Source organism: Octopus sinensis, linkage group LG4, assembly GCF_006345805.1.
Source record: "Octopus sinensis linkage group LG4, ASM634580v1, whole genome shotgun sequence".
Classification (NCBI taxonomy): domain Eukaryota; kingdom Metazoa; phylum Mollusca; class Cephalopoda; order Octopoda; family Octopodidae; genus Octopus; species Octopus sinensis.
Genome location: NC_043000.1, coordinates 72,883,862 through 72,907,292, shown reverse-complemented (window position 1 = coordinate 72,907,292; position 23,431 = coordinate 72,883,862). Strand labels below are relative to the sequence as shown.

General features: G+C 40.6%; 1 protein-coding gene across 2 annotated transcripts in view; it reads right to left on the bottom strand.

Annotated features, from left to right (window-relative positions):
• Window positions 1-23,431, bottom strand: part of LOC115210488 (D-ribitol-5-phosphate cytidylyltransferase) — a 105,349-nt gene that overhangs the window by 19,604 nt on the left and 62,314 nt on the right. Inside the window, exon 9 of one of the 2 annotated variants that reach the window (XM_036502140.1) lies at window positions 23,202-23,217. The exons of the other annotated variant lie outside the window; for it this stretch is intronic. Within the exon in view, the coding sequence (XP_036358033.1) occupies window positions 23,202-23,217 (16 nt within the window). The remainder of the gene's footprint in view (window positions 1-23,201; window positions 23,218-23,431) is intronic. 2 annotated transcript variants of the gene reach the window in all.

Genomic DNA, 23,431 nt, shown 5'->3' with positions numbered 1-23,431 from the left:
TGCGTGTTAATGGAAGTGCGTGTTAATGGAAGTGCGTGTTAATTGGCTACTACCACCAGAAAGTCATGAAGCCATTCTCCCAGTTTTCCAACTATGTTGAGATCACGCAGTTTGTGACATATCATTCCATGATCGACTTTATCAAAGGCCTTTGCAAAGTCGAGATATATCACTTCCACATTTGAGTGGTTGAGCAGCCGTTTCAGCACCCAGTCATAGTGTTGTAGGAGCTGAGTTAAACAGCTTCTCCCTGGTCGGAAACTATGTTGGGTGTCGGGCAGCAAGTCATTTTCTTCAAGGAAGGTGATCAGTTTCCTTCTGACTATTCGTTCCATGACCTTGCTGATGTGTGAGGTCAGAGAGATAGGTCTGTAGTTCTTGGCCTCCGCTCTGCTACCTCCTTTATGAATAGGGCATATTTTACCTTCCTTCAGTTTTCTTGGAAGTTTGCCAGCTGCAAGGAAGCTCTGAAAGAGGAACTGCAGTGGTCTTGCTAGGACTCTCTTACATACTTTTAGGAGGATTGCCGGGAATCCATCGGGGCCAGTAGCTGAGTCTGTTTTCATTTCATCTATAGCCTTTATTACATCGTCTTCCTTTATATCGATGTAATTTATCGTCGCCGCCTCTGATTTTATATCTGCAGTGGTAAAGAAGTCAGTTGGATTGGTGATTTGGAAATGCCCAAGGGGTGGAGTGAAAACACTCTTGAATTGCTCATTCAGTATTTCACTTACCCTCATTGGTATTCCTGTGAGTGTGCCATCCTTTTCAAGGAGTGGCCCTATCCAACAGTGCACCGTAGCTGTTTCTTTGGCATACCTGTAGAAAGCTCTGGGGTTAGATTTTATGTTGTCTATAGCCCAGGCTTCTTTGTCTGCTCTTTCCTTTTCATGGGAGAGTTGCAGACATTTTTCAATTTCCAACAGTTTTATTTTGAGGCGGGACTTTTCACTGCTTTCAATTTGTTTGTTTAGGCGATTTGAAATTTTTGTACGCCGTCTCATTAAAATTTTCCTCTCTCTGGGGATTTTGTTCTTGTGTACAGTGGCCTTTCTCTCTGGGACACATTTGTAGCATATGGCTTGCATTACAGACATGAATTGTTGAAGTTTCACGTCGATGTCTGGCGAGGAGAGACATTCAGGCCAGTTTTGTTTGAGGATCTCTTTCTCAATTTGTTTCCAGTTTGCCTTATGGTAGTTCAAGCTGGAAAGATTCTGAGGGTTTCTTGTAGGCTGCATGTCCGTGCTCTCTTTTAGCCCGTACATGGTCAGCTCTACCATGTTGTGATCCGAGAGTAGTGTCGGTGTCACTTTCACATTATGGATGAGATCCATATAATTTGTGAAGCAGAGATCCAGTGTGTTACCTGCCCTGGTTGGTTGGAGTATTACTTGCTCCATGTACAGGGTGTTGATGAGGTTCAGGAGGGACCTCGCCCATCCTCGTTCACATCTTGTCATTCCTGGGAGAGAAAGGCCCTCGGGCCATCTGACATTGGGTAGATTGAAGTCTCCCATAAGAAGTACACTTATGTGTTGTTCTAATGTGCTTAGAACTTCTTCTATTTTTATAAGGCAGTCTTCAAACTTGCCCACATGGCTTGGGGCATCTGGAGGGTGATATGTAGCACACACAACTACATCAAGTTGCCTTATATGTACAATTAGTGTGTCACACACCGAGTTTGAGTATGACAAAAGGACCTGGGGTGTGAGGTCCTCACGGATGTACATAGCAACTCCTCCATGACTCCTTTCTTTTCTGTCGGTCCGTAGTACAACATACTGTGGTATGTGTAATTCCGCATCTGCTATGTCCGGTTTCAGGTGTGTTTCCGTAAGTGCTATGCATAAGGCTTGATTGCATGCAACAAAGTCTCTCAAGAACGGGATTTTTGTCCTGTTACTGAGTGTTTGCAGTCCTCTGATGTTCAGTAGGAGCATCGAGGTGAGGTGTATGTTGTTCCCGGCGGTGTCCATCTTGGGTCTGTTTGCTGTGGTGGTCTTGTGTATTCTGGGTAGTCCCACCTGCGAGCTTGGGTTTGATGAAGCCAGGTTAGCTGCTGTACAATCTTTTGTGCCATGCACAAAAAAGATTCTTGCTCAGCAGCTGATGTTACAGGAGAGAAATGTGTCCGCATGGATGATGGGGCACTCGCTTTTAATGATGGTGAAAAGAAAGAGGCTTGGAGAAGCCATTATGAAAGACTGCTGAATGTGGAGAATGAATGGGAGGAGGAGAGCCTGCCAAATGTTGACCCAGTAGAGGGACCAGCTATCCGAATAGACAGCTCCCTTGTAGTTAAGGCAATTAAGGGTATGAAACGAGGTAAAGCCTCCGACCCATCAGGAATCACTGCTGAGATGCTTAAAACATCTGGTTATGTGGGCTATGGCGTAGTCACCCGTATTGTAAACCAGGTAGTTCATAATGAAGTCATACCCAATGACTGGCGTAGCAGCACCATAGTCAACTGCTACAAGGGTAAAGGTGATGCTCTAGATAGAAATAACTATAGGGGTATTAAACTGTTGGGTCAGGTGATGAAGGTCTCAGAGAGGGTCATAGCCCATCTCTTTAGGGAAAGAATTTGCTTAGATGAGATGCAGTTCAGTTTTGTGCCAGGTAGAAGCACCACTGATGCTATATTCCTGGTCCGACAACTGCAGGAGAAGTACCTAGCTAAACCCTTCTACATAGCTTTTGTGGACTTAGAGAAAGCCTTTGACAGGGTCCCCCGATCCCTTATCTGGTGATCATTGCGGAAACTGGAGATTGACGAATGGCTAATAAGGGCTGTACAGGCCCTATACAGAGAGGCTGTCAGCAAGGCTAGAATAGGCAACGAATATGGTGAAGAATTCCGGGTAGAAGTAGGTATACACCAAGACTCAGCCCTCAGTCCCCTTTTATTCATCATAGTCCTCCAGGCAATAACAGAGGAATTCAAAACAGGTTGCCACTGGGAGCTCCTCTATGCTGATGACTTGGCTCTCATAGCAGAATCACTACCGGAACTCGAAAAGAAATTTCGGGTGTGGAAGCAAGGGTTAGAATCAAAGGGCCTTAGAGTAAATGTAGCAAAGACCAAAGTTATAGTGAGCAGAAAGGTGAACTCAGCACACACAACCTCGGGCAGGTGGCCCTGCTCGATCTGTAGGTAAGGCGTAGGTAGAAACTCCATAAGATGTACCCAGTGTAAGCTATGGATGCATCATCAAAGGGAAATTAACTGATAAGATAGCTTTCATGTGCGGCAGATGCACAGGGACAATAGACACCACAGATACTCAGAAAACAGATTCCATCACACTCCAGGGGGAGAAACTAGAAGTAGTTGATAGTTTCCGCTACCTGGGTGACCAGGTTAGTAGTGGAGGTGGATGCTCAGAGAGTGTCACCACTAGAATACGAATAGCCTGGGCAAAGTTTAGAAAGCTCCTACCCCTACTGGCGACAAAGGGTCTCTCGCTCAGAGTGAAAGGTAGATTGTATGATGCATGTGTGCGAACTGTCATGCTTCACGGTAGTGAAACATGGGCTGTGACTGCAGAGGACATGCGTAGACTTGAAAGGAATGAAGCTAGCATGATCCGCTGGATGTGTAATGTCAGTGTGCACGCACGACAGAGGGTAAGCACCCTGAGAGAAATGCTGGACATAAGAAGCATCAGATGTGGTGTGCAAGAGCGACGCTTGTGATGGTATGGTCATGTACTGCGGATGGATGAGGAGAGATGTGTGAAGAAGTGCCGCTCCCAAACAGTTGAAGGTATCAGGGGGAGAGGAAGACCCAGGAAGACATGGGATGAGGTAGTCAAGCATGACCTCAGAGCATTGGGCCTCACAGAGGCAATGACAAAGGACCGAGATCTCTGGAGATATGCTGTGACTGCAAAGACCCGGGCTGCTTCCTGCACCAGTCCCGCATAGCCCCTGCCCATTCAAAGTACCTTGGATACCAGAACATCCCGCTGTGCTTGAGGAGACCTATTGAGTCAAGTACATGAACATAGAAATAACTATCAATGGAAATAGTAGTTGTGATACATGTGCCGGTGACACATAAAAAGCACCATCTGAACGTGGCCGATGCCAGCACCGCCTCGACTGGCTTCTGTGCCGGTGCACATACAAAGCACCATCCGAACGTGGCCAATGCCAGCGCCACCTCGACTGGCTTCTGTGCCGGTGGCACATAAAAAGAACCATCTGAACATGGCCGACGCCAGCACCGCCTTGACTGGTTTCCGTGCCGGTGGCACGTTAAAAGCACCAACCGATTGTGGCCAATGCCAGACTCCCCTGGCACCTGTACCGGTGGCACGTAAAAAGCACCCACTACACTCGCGGAGTGGTTGGCGTTAGGAAGGGCATCCAGCTGTAGAAACACTGCCAGATCAGACTGGAGCCTGGTGCAGCCCCTGGCTTCCCAGACCCCGGTCGAACCGTCCAACCCGTGCTAGCGCGGAAAATGGACGTTAAACGATGATGATGATGATGATATATATATATTATATATACATTATATATATATATATATATATATACATATATTATACAAATATATTAAATATATAGACGGGGGGGTGGTGGCTGTGTGGTAAGTAGCATGTTTGCCAAACCATATGGTTCCGGGTTCAGTCTCACTTGGGCAAGTGTTTTCTACTATAGCCTCAGGCCGACCAAAGCCTTGTGAGTGGATTTGGTAGACGGAAACTGAAAGAAGCCCATTGTATATATGTATATATATATATATGCGTGTGTGTGTTTGTCCCCCTAGCATTGCTTGACAACCGATGCTGGTGTGTTTATGTCCCCGTTACTTAGCGGTTCGGCAAAAGAGACCAATAGAATAAGTACTGGGCTTACAAAAGAATAAGTCCCGGGGTCGAGTTGCTCGATTAAAGGCGGTGCTCCGGTATGGCCGCAGTCAAATGAGTGAAACAAGTAAAGAGTAAAGAGTATATATTATACATATAAATTATACAGATATATATATATATGTGTGTGTGTGTGTGTGTATATATATATATATATATATGATTGGCGAAAACATACCTTTAGTTCCTATAAGTGATTTCTACCAGTCTATAAAACTTGACCATTAACTGTCATGTTACATTTCACTTCCACTAAATATATCTATTTCCATGCCTTTAAACTTTATTCCTATTCACCTATCACACTATATTTCTCTAGTTTTAATTTTCTGCTAATTTCTTTCTTCTTCCTCTGCTTTCTATAAATTGCCTTTGACGTTATATATATTAACAGGTTTTTTTTAAAAACAATGTACCAGTGTTCCCTTCAGCATATATGTAGTAATCACATTTGGTTAAAATGTCTTATTGATGCATTTTGTTTCTCTTTCTTTCCCTGATGAGAAGATTGCATTGTTTTACATCATTATATTCCTTCTGGAATAATACCAATGTTTTCTTCGAAACATATGTCAGAAGTATAAAGATTTGATTAACATCTGCGTTTATCTCCATTTATTTATTTATATATATATATGATATACATATGTACATATATATATTATATATATAAATTATATGTATATAAATATTATATATACATGTACAACCCCCCCCCCATATATATACATATAAATATTATCATCATCATCATCATCATCGTTTAACGTCCGTTTTCCATGCTAGCATGGGTTGGACGGTTCAACTGGGGTCTGGAAAGCCAGGAGGCTGTGCCAGGCCCAGTCTGATCGGGCAGTGTTTCTACAGCTGGATGCCCTTCCTAACGCCAACCACTCCGAGAGTGTAGTGGGTGATTTTTATGTGCCACCTGCACAGGTGCCAGACGAGGCTGGCAAACAGCCACGATCGGATGGTGCTTTTTACGTGCCACCGGCACGGGGGCCAGACGAAGCTGGCAACAGCCACAATCGGATGGTGCTTTTTCGTGCCACCGGCACGGAGGCCAGTAGGGGCGGCGCAGGCAACAGCCACGTTCGGATGGTTCTCTTACGTGCCACCAGCACTGGTATCTCAGCTACAATTTCCATTGATATTGAAAGATTTCGATTTCGATTTTCACTTGCCTCAACAGGTCTTCACAAGTAGGGTTTGTGTCACAAGAAGGAACGGTATGCATAAGTGGGCTGGCTACGTCCCAGGTAGAGACCATGGGTTGTGGCCTCACTTGTCCTGCCAGGTGTTCCCACGCACAGCATACTTCCAAAGGTCTCAGTCTCTGGTCATTTCCTCGGTGAGACCTAAAGTTTGAAGGTCATTCTTCACCACCTCGTCCCAGGTTTTCCTGGGTCTACCTCTTCCATAGGTTCCCTCAACCGCCAGGATGTGGCACTTTTTCACACAACTATCTTCATCCATTTTCGCTACATGACCATACCAGCGCAAACGTCTCTCTTGCACACCCCAACTGACGCTTCTTAGGTCCAACTTTTCTCTCAAGGTACTTACACTCTGTCGAGTATGAACTCTGACATTACACATCCATCGGAGCATACTGGCTTCATTTCTTGCGAGCTTACGCATATCCTCAGCAGTCACGGCCCATGTTTCATTGCCATGTAGCATGGCTGTGCGTACACATGCGTCATACAGTCTGCCTTTTGTTCTGAGCGAGAGGCCTTTTGTCACCAGCAGAGGTAAGAGCTCTCTGAACTTTGCCCAGGCTATTCTCACTCTAGCAGTTACACTTTCAGCACACCAACCCCCGCTACTGACTTGGTCGCCTAGGTAACAGAAGCTATCAACTACTTCTAGTTTTTCTCCCAGGAATGTGGCGGAAGTTGGTCTCTGAGCATTTTCAGTGTTTATTGCTCCTGAGCATCTGCCACATACAAAAACTATCTTCCCAATTAGCCTTCCTTTGACATTGCTGCACCTCTTATGTGTCCATAGCTTACACCTGGTGCATCTTATAGAGTTTCTACCTACGCCTTTTCTACAGATCAAGCAGGGCCATCTACCTGAAGGCGTTTGTGATTTGCCTGCCTTCCTACATATTAAGACTTTGGTTTTAGCTAGGTTGATTTTAAGGCCCTTCGATTCTAATCCTTGTCTCCACACCTGAAACTTTGCCTCTAGTTCTGATAGTGACTCAGCAATTAGAGCAAGGTCATCAGCGTATAGGAGCTCCCAGGGGCATCCTGTCTTGAATTCCTCCGTTATTGCCTGGAGGACTATGATAAATAGGAGGGGGCTGAGGACTGAACCTTGGTCGACCCCTACCTCTACTTTGAATTCTTTAGTGTACTCGTTGCTAACCCTCACCTTACTTACAGTGTCTCTGTACATGGCTTGCACAGCTCTCACAAACCATTCACCTATCCCTAGTTTCCTCATTGACCGCCAGATAAGGGATCGGGGGACCCTGTCAAAGGCTTTCTCCATGTCAGTGAAAGCCAGGTACAGGGGCTTATCCTTGGCTAGGTATTTCTCCTGCAGCTGTCTTACCAGAAATATAGCATCAGTGGTGCTTTTTCCTGGCACAAAAGCAAACTGCATCTCATCCAAGCTGACTCTCTCCCTAATCAGTTGGGCTATGACCCTCTCCATAACCTTCATTACCTGATCCAACAGTTTGATACCTCTGTAATTATTTGTATCTAAATCGTCACCCTTACCTTTGTAGCAGTTGACTATTATGCTGCTACACGTGGCTCTCAGCAGGTTGTCCCTTAGAAACCTCCAGTTGTCTTCTACCTCATGTGAAGCTATATCCCCTTCTACTTTGTCACAGGCTTCAAGTAATATGTCCCTAAGTCTCTGTCCATTCGCAGGATCTTTAAGCTTCCAGATCCTTCTTCTCCATGTTGGTCATCTTCTGGTCGTCCTGATCCTAAAGTCGCTAACTACCAGTTTATGTTGTGGGGTACATTCTTCACCTGGGAAGGTTTTGGCATTTATAAGCAGCCATCTTTCCCTTTTCCTGGCAAGGATGTAGTCAATTTGGCTGGTATGTCGGCCCGATTGGTAGGTGACTAGGTGGCTGGTAGGTTTCCTGAAGTTAGTGTTGCAAACCATAAGATCATTTGCATCGCAGAACTCCAGCAGCCTGGTTCCCTCCTCGTTGCGGGAACCATAACCATAGCCCCCATGTACACCATGGAAGCCCCCAGCACGTCGTCCAACGTGACCATTGAAGTCACCAACCACAAAGAGAAGGTCTCTGTCGTTCGTCAACGAGGTAGTCTGCAGTAGGGTGTCATAGAATTGGTCTTTCTGTCCATCGGGTAGCCCCGGCTGAGGGGCATAGGCTGATATAATGGTTGCTAATCCATGATGAAGCACTAATCTAATCTAATCTAATTATATATATATAAATTATATATATATATATATATAATTATATATATATAAATTATATGTATGTATATTATATTAGGTTGTCTGGAAAGTTCGTGCTGATTTTTAAAGGAAACAAAAAGGTCAATAAATACTTGCCATTACATTTTTAATCAACCAAATATGAACCATTTTGTTGCACAATGCGTCTCCATCTTTCCTTTAACTTGAAAATACCCTCTTCCCAGAACTAAGGTGGTTTCATGGCAAAGAATTCATCAAGGTGTCTTTTTACATCATCCAAGGAATTGAAATTTTTACCATTAAGACTATTCTGCAGCGACCTTAAGAGTGGAAATCTGAAGGAGCAATATTTGATGAATATGGAGGGTGGGGTAACACATCCCAGCCGAACTGCAGCAATTTTTGTCTGGTTCCCAAAGCATCAAGTGCTGAAAATGAACTTTCTTATCTTCCATTTTAAAGGTTTACAGAATTAACACAGGTTATAGGAACATGAACCTTCTTCCACGAAGATACCTTAAACTGTGCTCTAAACAGAGGTATAGTCAAATCCTATTTTATGAACTCAACCATGTTCTAAAATAAGTTGAAAGGTAAGCTACTAAAAGTTAGCACAAACTTTCTGGACAACCCCCCCCACATATATATAAATTATATATATGTATATATTTTATATATATATATATATATATATATATATATACACCATCCAGTGTCAAGTTGATCACAGAGCTCGAGGCGATCCAACGTAGCTACACGAAGAAGATAGCCTCTATGCAGAATGTAAGCTACTGGGAAAGACTCAAGAAATTAAAATTATATTCCCTGGAGCGTAGGCGGGAAAGATATGCCATAATATACATCTGGAAGATCCTGGAGGGAAGTGTCCTGAACTTTGGCATCGAGAGTTACGCAAATGCCAGAACTGGGCGCCACTGCGTGGTGCCTAGGACTCCAAACTTGCCATCAAGATGTAGGACAAGATTCTGTGATAGCCTGGGCTTCCGAGGCCCACAGCTCTTCAATATCCTCCCGAAGAACCTGAGAGACCTGCATGGGGTGGATACAGATGTCTTTAAAATGAAGCTGGATCTCTTCCTGTCAGGTGTCCCAGATGAACCAACTTCACGGCAGGAGGGGCAGATGAGGGCAGCTGCATCGAACTCTCTCATGCACCAAATAGCAGTTGCTAGAAAGCCTTCATGAAGTGAAACCAAGTAGCAACACCAAATGGCGGTGCCCCAGCATGGCCACAGCTCATAAGCTGAAACTGGAAAAATCAAAATCATACACACACACACATATATATATATATATATGTACAACACACACATATATATAGGACTTGATAAAACTATTCAAAGAGCTCAGCCTGTCCATAATAGTTACCACCAATATGACCATGGTCAGTTTTTGGAATGTAACTTTAGACTTGAACACAGGTAAGTACTACCCCTACAAGAAGCCTAATGAGGAAATGGTATATATCCACAAGAGCTCGAATCACCCCACCACCCTGCTGTAATTAGAAACCTCGTTTTAGGCATTAGCAGACAGATATTAAGCCAACAAGCATATCTTTAACCCTTTCGTTACTATATTTCTGACCAAAATACACCCCTTATGTGTTTCAATTAATTCCTAACGTAATCATAAATTTAGTCTGGTTTCATTAAACAACTGTAACTTTTTTATTTATCAATATATTAACGTGAATTTTGGAAGATAATTTAATGAAATGTTCTCAACCAATTCTATACTATAATTTTTGTCACAAAGTGACTCTAATTGCAGGTAGATACAGGTAAATTCAACAATATATAAAATTATTAAAGTTTTGTTCAAACATCGCTATAGAAAATGGGTTATTAGCTAATATTCAATTGGGTATACAACAAAATTTTACGATAGAATTTGTTATTCTGGGTAACTTTCTGATACCCATAATAATATTTATGGCAAAATAGGCCTTAATTTCATTTAAGGTTGTGGGAAATAACAAACTATCCTTTCTTTCGCTTTGTTTACGTTTAGTGTAATGGTTCGTTTCCGCCGTAATGATTTCAAATAGGCTCATTCGAAAAAGTAAAAAGAAATAGTTTAAGGCTTTACTCTTCTGGGAAAGTCTGTGGCTTGGTCCAGTTTCTTCAGAAAAATCACCGAAAGAAACAGTTTTTAAATTTTCACTCCATTCAGGTGCCAATTCATTTTCTTTATCGCTGTCGGAGCTCTCAGATTCACTGTTTTCACTTTCGGAAAATGAAACATCAGATTCATTATCAAATACCACATGCTTTTTTTTTTCAGTCATAGAGTTAGATTTATGAATGTCTTCAGTAGAAAATCCTTCGAATTCTGACTCGCTGCTTGATATAATGAAATTCGTATCCATTTTTTGTCAGAATTACAAATTTTGAAAACACAATAGGAACAAATTTCGGAAAAAAATCTCCCATAATTCACGGAATTAAAATTACACTTCGATTTTTGTACAAAACTGTAGTTGAACTGTTTACGAAGTATAATACGTGTTTTCACGAATGTACTAAAGAGATTTACTCTGATATTCTCATTTAAATATGAATAGGTAAATTCGGGCGGTTTGGGGCGGCTTGGTCACATTAACCAAAATTTTTTTCGGGCGGTTTGGTAACGAAAGGGTTAAAGGTCGCCTCCCATTACAATGATGCTTTGGCTAGGAGTGGGTTCACTGAGAAGCTCACATACGTGGATGACTCCCAAACCCCCTCCCCAAGAGGATTAGAAAAGAATTAGGAAGAGAAAAATTATTTGGTTCAACCCCCACCCCATTGAACCTAGGAGTTTTTACCAACGTAGCCAGGGGCTTCTTGTCATTAATTAAGAAGCATTTCCACAGAGGCCATAATTATTAAAAAGCTCTTTAACCCTCACAATGTCAAGGTGAGCTACTCCTGCTTAGACAACATTGCATCCAATATTGCATGCATGTACATATGCAAAAATGCACTCTCACAACCCCTAACTCAAACCTGCAACTTCTGAGACCCCAACATCTGCCCCCTAGGAAGATCCTGCCTCTCTAGGGATGTAGTCTACAAAGCCATCCTCATACCATCCGATGGCACTACTAGGCACTATAAGACTATGATAGCCAATAATTTCAAGGGAAGATACTCACAGCAAATGCACTTGCTCAGCTGCAGAGAAATAGAGAACTCTACATCCTTGTCGCACTTTCTCTGGAGACTTTAAGACCTCTGCAATAAAACACCCAGCATCAAGTGGACTATTGTTAACAGGATATCATCATATTCACCTGGTGCTCGTAATTGCCAGCTCTGCCTCTGCAAAATACTGCATGTCCTCTACCAACCTGCAGTATCCATCAACAGGAAGTACAATCTGTCCTATTGCTGTCAACAGAGGTATGCACGTCTGGTGAACTTCAAACCACTGACTACCGACATGGATACACTACCTTAGTAGCAGCTGCTCTTCTGCATCAGCTGCACTAAGGTCACTGTTACCAACCCCCATGAGCAGAGCTGATAACAACCAACCCCCAATGCCTGTGTATGCCTGATCACCCACAAATCCACACACTTTGTAAATGCTCACACACACCAGTATACATGCACACAGATACATATATGCATGTACACACACACACACCTGCATACATACAAATACACACACAGACATATGTATGTGCTCATGCATTTGCATAAACACATACATGCACACACACAGACATATGCATGCATATATACACACACATTTGTATGCATGCACAGGTATATATCTACACAATCTTATACATACATGCACATTCATATACACACATGCATACATATAAATACATACACACATACATTATACATACGCACTCACACATACATGCACACACATATGCATGCTTACATCTGCATGCACACATGCTTATATCCACACAATCTTATACATGCATTCATATATGTGCACATATACGAGGGGCGTTCAATAAGTAATGCCCCTGACCCACTTCCCATAGCAGTAGAGCAACGAAACTTGGCACAGTTATTAGTCTTTTTCTACATAGAAACCACCCAGTGTTACGCATTTCCCCCATCGTTTGATGCAGCTCTGAAGACCGTTTTTGTAGAAGACCCCAGCTTGGTCCTCCAACCACGACGTGACTTCAGAAATCAAGGCTGCATCATCTGGGAAACACTTTCCTTTCAAAAACAACTTCATGGCTGGGAAGAGGTGAAAATCAGAGGGTGCAAGGTCAGGAGAGTTTGGGGGATGGGGGATGAGTTCATAGCCACACGCTTGTGCTTCTGATCTGGCGACACGCGAGTTGTGGATCGGAGCGTTGTCCTGCAGGAGGAGGATGCCTTTGCTGATCTTGCCCCGCCTCTTGATTTTGATAGCTTCTCTTAATTTCCTCAAAAGTGAAGCATAATAGACTCCTGTAATTGTGGCACCCTTTGCCAGGAAATCTGTCATCACTACTCCGTCCTGGTCCCAGAAGACTGTGAGCATGACCTTGCCAGCAAAGGGCTGCACCCTTGCCTTCTTTGGAGGAAGTGAGTCACGGTGCTTCCACTGCATTGACTGGGCTTTGGTCTCTGGATCATAGTGATGGACCCAGGTTTCATCCTGTGTAATCAGTCTTTTGAAAAAATTTGACTCATCTTCCTGGCACATCTTCAAATTCATCCTCGCGCAATCGACGCGTTCTTGCTTCTGGAAAGGTGTGAGCAACTTGGGAATCCATCTGGCAGACACCTTTTACATATGCAAATGGTCATGAATGATAGTTTCCATAGACCCGGTACTAATCTTGACCTCATGGGCTATTTGGCGAATAGTTATGCGTCGATCTTCCAAAATGGCAGAAGGGGGCGACCAGATCTGGGAGCTGTTTCCACAAAGTTCCGACCATGTTTGAATTCACGATGCCAGCGTTTTACAAGGTCATATGATGGGGCATCATCACCATAAGTTACTTTTATTTCATCAAAAGTCTCCCACGGTGTGCGTCCTTTCAAATACAAAAACCGCATCACTGCTCGACACTCAACAGGCTCCGTGTCACACTTGACTCAGTTCAAACACCTGTAAATCAGAAACCACAATTAGTTCAGAGCTGTAATTTACCACTTAATCTATAGAGATATAGATAATTGCACATGCAAAATTTCAGCTAGAGCAAACAACTGCAAGTGGGTCAGAGGCATTACTTATTGAACGCCCCTCGTATGTGCATACAAGTTCATATGTCTACTACTTTAACTATAGATCCAGTTGCATTGCCCCACCCATTTCCTGTTCACCAGGAGGCCTTTTTCTCAAGGATCTTCTGTCACTCTACTACCAATATTAAAACTGTAACATCACATGACTTTCCTTGACCAAATATTGCCAATCCACCAATAGCTATCTCGGACTTTCTGCACTTCTATTGTCACTTGAATTTCACTGACTGAATGACAAACCTCGTTAGGGGTTTTGAAATTTTAAGTAGCACACAATTTGAATCAAACTGTTCAGTTAAGGCTAAGATGAAATGATATATCACTGATGTTTGTCATTCAGCATATTCCAAAGTATCCAAGGATTATTTGTACATGTGATGTATGTGTGTGTACTATTGATATATATATATATATACAAGGGGTGATGAAAAGTTCCTGACTTTGGGTAAAAGAAAATACAGGAGAATCAGTTAATTATGATTTCATTCAACATATTCCTCTCTCAGATTCACATACTTATTGCAGTGGTCCTTCAGTGTTTCTAAGTCCTGTAAAAGAACTTGGAAGGGTGGGCCTCTAACCAGGCCTTTTGCAATATCCTTAAAGCCAGAAACTTTTCAGCACCCCCTCATATCTGTATGTATATGTATGTATATATATATATAGTTTAGGACAATCAGGGAGTTGTCATAATAGCCGATGAGAATGCATCGTTGCTCTTAGCTCTGGCGTTTGAAACTCAGAGTCCTATTATGACAACTTACTGATTGTCCTAAACTATACATATATAAATTCCTCTATTTACCTAATATCGAGGTCTCAGTCTTTTGTTGTCATTTTATTATTATTATTATTATTATATATACTATTAATGTGTGTGCGTATACTATTAGTATATATATATATGGAATAAAAAATTTTAGTGAAGATGATACTCCATGTATAGTACAACTGCATTTTGAGCTCGTTTATGAGCTAAGGAGTAATAAAATTTTTTGTAGAAGATAACAATTTTGGTTGTCAGTAATTTATATCCAAATAAAGGAAATCATGCTTCCAGTGATTTATAAGATATGATTGGATGGGATACATTGTTCCATTCATATACTTTTAGGATCAATAAACATATGTATATATTAAAATAATTCAAATAATAAAATGTAAATGCATAAGACATTCTATTCGAGTATATATAATGATGACATAAGATCATAAGAAATGTATATACATGTGCAGATGTATTCAAAGGAGATTAAAAAATTGTAAATAAAACTTGGGAATACAAAATATCATGATGAGTAAAAGTCAGTTAAAAACCTACTGCCATTTCAAAAAATATTAAAGGGTTGTAGGAACAGTCTATATTCAGCTCAATCGAAAAAATATTTTCTTCTTTAGGGTTCAATGTTTGTGGTAAAATTCAGTTAAGTTCTACATGATAAACTCCTATTGGTGGGTAGATGTCGAATGATTGAATGATTAAAAATGTAATTGACAAAATAGATGCAGGACCGTCCAAAATTAAGATATAGTTCTTTATTGCCTACCAGAGGCCAACATAGAAGGGACAGTACAAATGAGGGGAGGGTGTCTGAATGACTGATGGTATAACAAAAAGTTGATCATTAAAAATTAATGACAATAAATTCAAATGATTACACAATACAAGATCAATACAATGGAGTGGAGGATGGGTTTGACTTTGATCCCACAAGCCCCGTACCACCACTGAAACCTTTAGTTACCTTTTATGAAATACGCTCATGTAGAATCATTCATTCTCAACATTTGTGCCACATTCTTCCATTTTTTGCCATATATATCAGGCGACAGGCATCTCCTCTCCAGCCTTATTTTCCTTTTCAGATGGAAACTAAAGAATTTCACCAAACCAAAGCTGGAGATGAAGTTGTCTGTCACTACTCCTTTTATTCGAGTCTTCCACTATAGTGACCACAGAGAGAAAACAGACCTTTCCTTCTTTTTTCAAGGAAAAAGGTGGAACAATCTTTATAATTGATTCGGAAGACAGTTGTACTGATCCTAAACGTGACAGCAGTTGTTTAGCATAAACCCACATTTCCGAACACTGCACAATTGCATGCAGAACAGTTTCACTGTCCTGCACGCATCTTGGGCAAGTGGGCAAGCAAGAGTGACCAAGCCTTGTGAGTTTATCACGAACTGGTAAGGCTCCTCGGTAACATTGCCAAGCTAGAGACTTTTGGAAATTATCTAAGGTCCCTGGCCTGAATGTCCTTTGGAACAGGTTGGCAAGTTTTCCCCAGAACGTCATCACACTTAGCCTCAACCAACCCTCTATATTATGATGAGGTGGAACCCCTGCCACTAGCATTACCCGTGTGGGAGAGGAGCACAACTGCCTGATGGCACTTGGCTTGCCAAACTCCCAACTTCGGTCTATGCCTGATCCATGGTTCAAGTTCACTAAAACTAGTGAACCTAGGGAGTATCAATTTGACGAACGGAGACCACATCCATTCACCATCCAGGTAGAGCCAAAGATGCCTCTGCCTCAGCGCATCATTGGCCAAGGCATCCCTAGCCCACCCATTAGCGGGTGTTGGCAGCAGATAGAGAGTCTTAAAAGATGTCCTTTGCCCTTCCACAAAAAGTGGAAGAGCAGTTGTTCCAACGTGATCAGCCATGAATCAGGGCAAGACATGACAGTTAGGTGGGAGGTGATCACATGCGATAAACACATTTGCAACTTCCATCCTCCCTTCCAGAGATAGGCACCACTCAGAGCAAGTCTGAGTTGGGAGGGTCACTCTGCCTGTTACCTTGCTCCAATTCTCCTTTATCTAGAGGTCTGGACCAAACCAAACCCCTGGTATTTTAACCGGACCCTCTGTCCAACACTTGATGACATTGTTGAGAGGAATCAACTTGCCAACCCAGGTGCTGAGTTGCAAGCCAACTGACTTCCCATGGTTAATTTTTTCTCCTTCCGCCACCTCAGAATCCTTAATGGCTTCACCTACCCTCTGTAGGTGTTCGACCTTGGATACGATGATGGTGATGTTATCTGTGACACCCCTCATCCCCTCCAATTTCCGCAGTAAAGGCTCAAGTGCCAATACATGCAGAAGTGGGGAGAGAGGGCATCCTTGGATGTACTGAGTGATTGATGCAGAATGGTTTAGAAAAGAAACAGTTCACCCGAACAATCAAATCAATGTTGCTATATAAAGCAATGATCCAACTATGGAAGATTGCGCCCAATCCGACTGTCACAAGGACCAACACCAGGTACCGATGTTCAACCCTATCAAAAGCTTTAGCTTGGTCTAAATGGACCAATGCCCCACCCTTGCCAGGAATCTTATTCACCCTCTCTAAGGTATAGCATATAACGTGGAGATTGCTGTGTATGGCACATTTGTGCCTCTCCGACGAGTCTACCCATGACACATGCCAACCTTGGCCAAAATTTTCAGCTCTGCATTAAGCAGAGTGCTAGGCCAGAAATTATCAACTAAGCCTCCCTTGTTTGGGTCCTTTCTTAGCAGTACCACCACTACCTGGCTCACATATCTGGGTATAAACCATTCTGCTGCCAGTTGGTGAAGACACATGCCAGTAGGTGCCCAAACAAGTCTGACATACAATATAGCTCATAGAGAAGACCATCAAGCCTTGGTGACTTGCCCCCACCACAATCTGACAAAGCTCCTTCCACAGCATTCCACTTCCTGCCCCAAGAGACTCGGAAAACCAGTGAGGAAGTCTGTGAAGTCCCTCCTACACTCCAGTCCACCGCCTTGCCTGAAAAGCCGTGTGAAATGCTCTTGAAAGACCTTACACATCTCCTCGGGTTTGTTTACCAAATTCTCTTGTTGGTCCATCAAAGGCATTATTGTGGCATCATTGCCATGTTGGATCTACCACATGGGCCCATCCAGCAGTTTTGACTCCCTCTTGTCCCATTGCATGTAGCTTTGCTCCGATTATGCATCCCTCCTGTTTAGCCTCAAGGTCTTGGTTAAGAGCCAATCCCACTGCTAAAACTTGGGATGCAGAGCGAGACGTCTGTGCCTCATCTAGAGACTTAAGTAAAGCCCTTTCTATTCTATTTTTCTTAGCAACTAGTTCCTTACTATATCTAAAAGACTCAAACTTAATGGTTCTTTTGAGGGCATACTACCGTTTGTTATTTATGATGGTTCCTGTCAATGCCTTCTTTACTAACAGTCTAATCTGACTCCTGTACTCCTCATAAGCCAAAAGAGGCTTGTTGAGTTTCCAGTAGCTGGACCCCTGTCTACATAACCTATCTAAGTCAAACTTATAGGTCACAAGTTTGTGATTACTGTAGTTGATATAGTGGCAATGTAGACACCTAGCTTAGTTTTTGTCTTTGCACCTAATTATTATTCTAACTAAATAAGATCTAGAAGATCCATTGCTATTAGTCCATGTTCACAATGGAGCATCTGGGAATTCTAGTCTGTATTGATCCGCCAGCTGAAGCCAAGTGAGCAGATCGCTAAAGTATTAGTTTCCCTTCCTAAATGGGTTTGAGCCAACACAATCTACTCGTGCATCACAGATTGTGTTAGAGTTTCCTAACAACAATAAAATGTGTGACGTACCAAGAAAGTTCTCTAGGCTTCTAAAATAGTCAGACTGTCCAGCTTTTGGGGGAGCATAAACAGCTACCAGCTGAGTGTCACATCAAGGACAACCAACCAGTCTTTTGGGTCGATAAAGATTGTTTGTGTCTCTGGAAATAGATTTTTCCTGAGCAGAACTGCGACACCATTCCCTCCTCCAGATTGGCATTGAGAAATAAATTTCTCATAGCTGTTTAGGATTGGGGAAAAGCCCCGCAGTCCGCTCAGTCTGGTTTCCATGGCAACTATTACATCCAATCTATGCAACCTGAGGTCATCAAGGAAGCAACCTTGCTTCGAGACTGACCCCAAGCCATGTACATCTAAACATCCTACATTGAGAGTAGACATAAAGGTAGTGGTTTTACCTGGAGTTGGTGATGGGATTGCCACCCCATCTCAATCCATTATTCCAGGGCTTGCGAGGTGTCTTTGACTAGGTCCTCAAAGATCTGAGGAGAGAAATCCTTTTTCAGAGGGCCTGTGTCATGTTTAAATTCACTTTTTAGAATGTTATAAATGATCCCATCAATGGTAAAAATTTTCAAATTTTTTGGTGTCTTCCTCATAATTATTAATCACATCTGCTGTGGTAATCATTTTTTATTTTATAGATTAGTCTGGAATTTTGAGTGTTAACTGCAATAAAATTAAGGTCTAGTTGGTTGGAAAATGATGGGGGTTGGGGAGTTTGTGTATCTTGAGCAAGTTTTTTTTTGCATGAGACTTGTAGGGTTGGGTTGGGTATTGGATTTTCTCTTTTTTCTCAAAGTTTGTATTTTTCAATCATTGCCTTCTGGTTTGTCCTCTATTATCTCCTCCTCCTCTGCAGTTTCAACTTTCACTTCCACTTCCCTGTTGGCTTTGGTGAATCTGGTGTTTTCTCGGGAGGTGGGAGCACTGATGTTTTCTCTAGGGGAGGCTGGCACTTGGATCTAATGTAGCCTTTTTGTCCACATTTGTAGCAGCGAAGCTTTCCCCCACCTGACTATTACATGCAGCTCGTTATCCCCCACCTATATTGTTTCTATTATTTATTCCAGGTCAGCAGGGGCTGCTTGAATCAGCATTTTAAGCCCCTACCCCAGCCAATTCTGCTGCTCTATAACTGTGGCTTGGAAGATAGATATTTCATCCTCCAAGCTCATCATAATGGCTGCCACTAGCCAGGCAGCATCCACCTCTGGTGGAATCTCTCCCACTGTAATCTTGGAAGCATGTCTTGAGTGATTCTGTTGAATACTGCCTGACTTTGTCTTCTGATTTAAATCATATCTTTATTGTGGTGAATTTTCTACCCCCTAGTCATGAACGTCATGTCCTGCCAAACAGGTCTCAAGCACTTTTCAACTATATCTTTTGAAGCAATGTCCACTTTTTTGGTTTTCATTAAAACAGACTTGTATATTACTGAGCACTGAAGCATGTTGTGGGTAATCTCACTGGGAGGGGTAACTTTTATTTTCTTCCCCTCCCTTTGTAACATTCTTTCATACTTTTGAAGTTCTTTTGGCTCACAATTTAAATGTATTCTGGCCAGTTACAGTTCACCATTCTAACACAAGCCAAAATGAAAAACATCCATCCAAAATTAAGTTATGATGCTGAGATAGAACCATTTATAAAGAAAAATAATTGAATAGGTAGACAGTTGAGCATGTGACTAATCATGTAAGTTGTGGCCTATTGGAACATTTCATTGTGTATATATAGATATATATGTTTTTTTAAAATTATTTTAGTATAGAATGTAGTAATTTAAGGGTAAGGATTTAAATCTATATATTCTTGTGTTCTAATCTAAGCTAAATTTTTATATAATAAAAAATTTAAAAGTCGATAAATATTTATGCTTACAGCATACTAAAACATCTGTGATCTTATTTAATAGTATATTTTTAATTTCGCTGCTGGCATAAAGGATACTAATCGATTCTTTTATGCAAAACCTACATGTTTTCATACAGATGTTATAAGTTGTACATTTGATGATTATCAACCACTTCAAATTATACTCTATGTTTTTTGCTTTGAGGCTGAGTCTGACAATCCCATCGTCAGACTTGGCCCAGATAACTGATTTGGTAGGCCTTTTTCTGTTCTCTGAAATAAAAGATAATTCTCCTACTATTAAAGGAGGCCTTTCTATGGATGATGGTTTATTTGCGATCTCTAACTCATCATTACAAAATATGGATAAAACTATGAAAGCATTGATAAAATTTTTTTGGAAGTATAATTCAAATATAACTATGGATAATACCACCAAAATAGCTATTTGTTTGGACTTAAAGAATGGTCAGTACTCTCCATACCATAAACTGAATAAGCTAACACAGTACTTTAATAGTAAATTTAATCATCCTCATAGTGTCATAAATGGTATTATAACTGGGATATCTATCAGAATATCAAACATATCAATTAATGAAAATATATTAAATAATCATACCCCGCCTCCCTATATATTCAAGCTCTCAGAAATAGTAGGTTTAACCAGGAAATTTATTACCAGCTTAACACAATTTTAAAAAACAAACTAAATAAAGATAATTTAGAAATAAATAATAAGAAGAATTACCTCAATAAACAATTTAAGCATAAACCACATGTTTTTAGAAATATGACTTATAGGTAATCTGTTGCTACTACTATTACTAATAATAATGATAAGAAATCTAGAAAATGGGATATAATTTGGTATAACCCATTTTCCCCTCCAAGTTAGGACCCTCCCTAAATTATTTTATAAGATTATTGAGAAAAGCAATAAAATACCACCCAATTTTCAACAAACACTGTTTGAAATTGTCCTACTCAGCTACTCCAAATTTAGGTTCAATTATAGTGGCAAATAACAGATACAAACTTAGCAATAATAATAACAGTGACAGTTTGAATAAAGGTCCTATGGGGCCAAATTTTAGTGAAGCGAAATCTAAGACTAATATAGAGGATAGGGGTAGTGCTACTAAATCTTTAAACAAAACATACAATTTCTGCTCCCAGGAGTCATGCCTCTTAAGAGGCAATTGCCTGAGAAAAAAATGTAGCCTACAAGTGTGAAGTAAACACATTAAATCCTATGGGACTTAAAAAAAGATATAGGGGACATAATTCATTCATTAACCTTAATATAAAAAATTCCATGGCATTAGCAACATATATTAATCACCTCAAAGCAAAAAACAGAGTATAATTTTAAGTGATTGATAATCACTGAATCTACACCTCATAACACGTATACGGAAACATGTAGACTTTGCATAAAAGAATTGATTAGTATCCTTTATGCCAGCAACAAAAATAAAGATATACTATAAAATAAGATTACGGACGTTTTAGTATGCTGTAAGCATAAATATTTATCGACTTTTAAAATTTTTACTGTATAAAAATACAGTTTAGATTAGCATGCATGAATATATAGATTTAAATCCTTAACCTTAAATTACTACATTCTATATTAAAATAATAAAAAAAAAAAATAAATACACAATGGAATTTTCCAGTAGGTCATGACTTACATGATTAGTCACATGCTCAACTGTCTACCTATTCAACTATTCAATTATTTTTCTTTATAAATAGTTGTCTCAGCATCATAACTATCTTAATTTTGGATGGTTCAGGATCTATTTTGTCAATTATATATTTAATTATTTAATCATTCGATGTCCACCCATCAATAGGAATTCATCATGTAGAACTTAACTGAACTTTACCACAAATAGTGAACCCTGAAGAAGAAAATATTATTTCAATGGAGCTGAATATGGACTGTTCCTACAGCCCTTTAATATTTTCTGAAATGACCATAGGTTTTTAACTGACTTTTACTTTTGGTGATATTTCGTATTGCTGAACTTTATTTACAATTTTTAATCTCCCTCGAATACATGTATCTACAAATGATTACACATTTCTTACGACCTTATGTCATCATTATACAGGGGTTGGACAAAATACTGGAAATACCTTAAAATTTCAAACAGATTTATTTTAATATGGGGTAGGACTGCCTTTGGCAGTAATTACTGCTTGAATTCTACAAGGTATGGACTTGTACAAAGTTTGAATTATTTCCAAAGGAATTTTTTCCCATTCTTAGCTAAAACAGTCTCCAGTTCTTGGTGTGATCTTGGTAGAGGATATTGACTCCTTACTTGTTTTTCTAAAATGCACCATAAATGTTCAATAATATTGAGATCTGGGGACTGCGGTGGCCAGATAAGATGTTCAACTTCACTAGAATGTTCCTCGTGCCATTCAGTAACAACTTTAGCTGTGTGAATTGGTGCATTATCACCCTGAAAGAGTGCGTTTCCCTCCGGAAAGAGTTAAGCAACCATAGGATGAATTTGATCAGATGAAATGCTTAAATAGTCTTGACTATTAATTCTGCCTTGAAGGGAAACCATTGGGCTGGCAGATTTCCAAGATATAGCCCCACTGATCATCACAGATCCTCCTTCATATTTAATAGTTGGAAGAAGGCAGTCTAATGCTTCTTTTGGCTGTCTCCACAAGTATACTTGACTGGTGGTCGGAAATAAGGTAAAGGATGACTCATCCAAGAAAATAACATTCCATTGCTCTAGGGACCAATTCTGTAGGTTTTTACTCTAAATGCTTTGCAACATTTTTTTTTGAAAGTAGTGGTTTTCTGATTGCAGCCCTCCCATGAAATCTGGCTTTGTGCAGCTCCCAGCTAGCAGTTTTTGCGGAAACTGAGTTCTCGACGTGGTCATTAAGCTCTGCAGTAGGGAGCTGTACTTTTGTGATCCCTTCTAACATTTCACGTAAGAGTCCGACTGTCCCTATCTGAAACTTTTGGTTTTCTTCCAGAGTTTTGTTTTGAAAAGGAAGTTTTTCCTTCTTTCTCAAAGGCTGCCATTACTTTCGAGACAGTACTTCTTGATACACTAAACATTTCTGCTGTTTTTGTTACACTAGCACCTGCCATACGAGCACCAACAATTTGACCTCTTTGGAAGTCCGATAGATCTGTCATTTTAATGAATTTTAATTACCTTTTTCTGATGATATCTGAAAAGAAACAGCAATTTTAGCAAAACATATTAAGCAACACTAATAATAAATAAAAAAAAAACATAAACATAAACAAGCTTTTGACAGTTTTATAGATATTTAAAAATTATGATGCTAGGTGTTTCCATTATTTTGTCCAATCCCTGTATATACTCAAATAGAATGTCTTACTTCATTTACACTTTATTATTTGAATTATTTTAATATATAC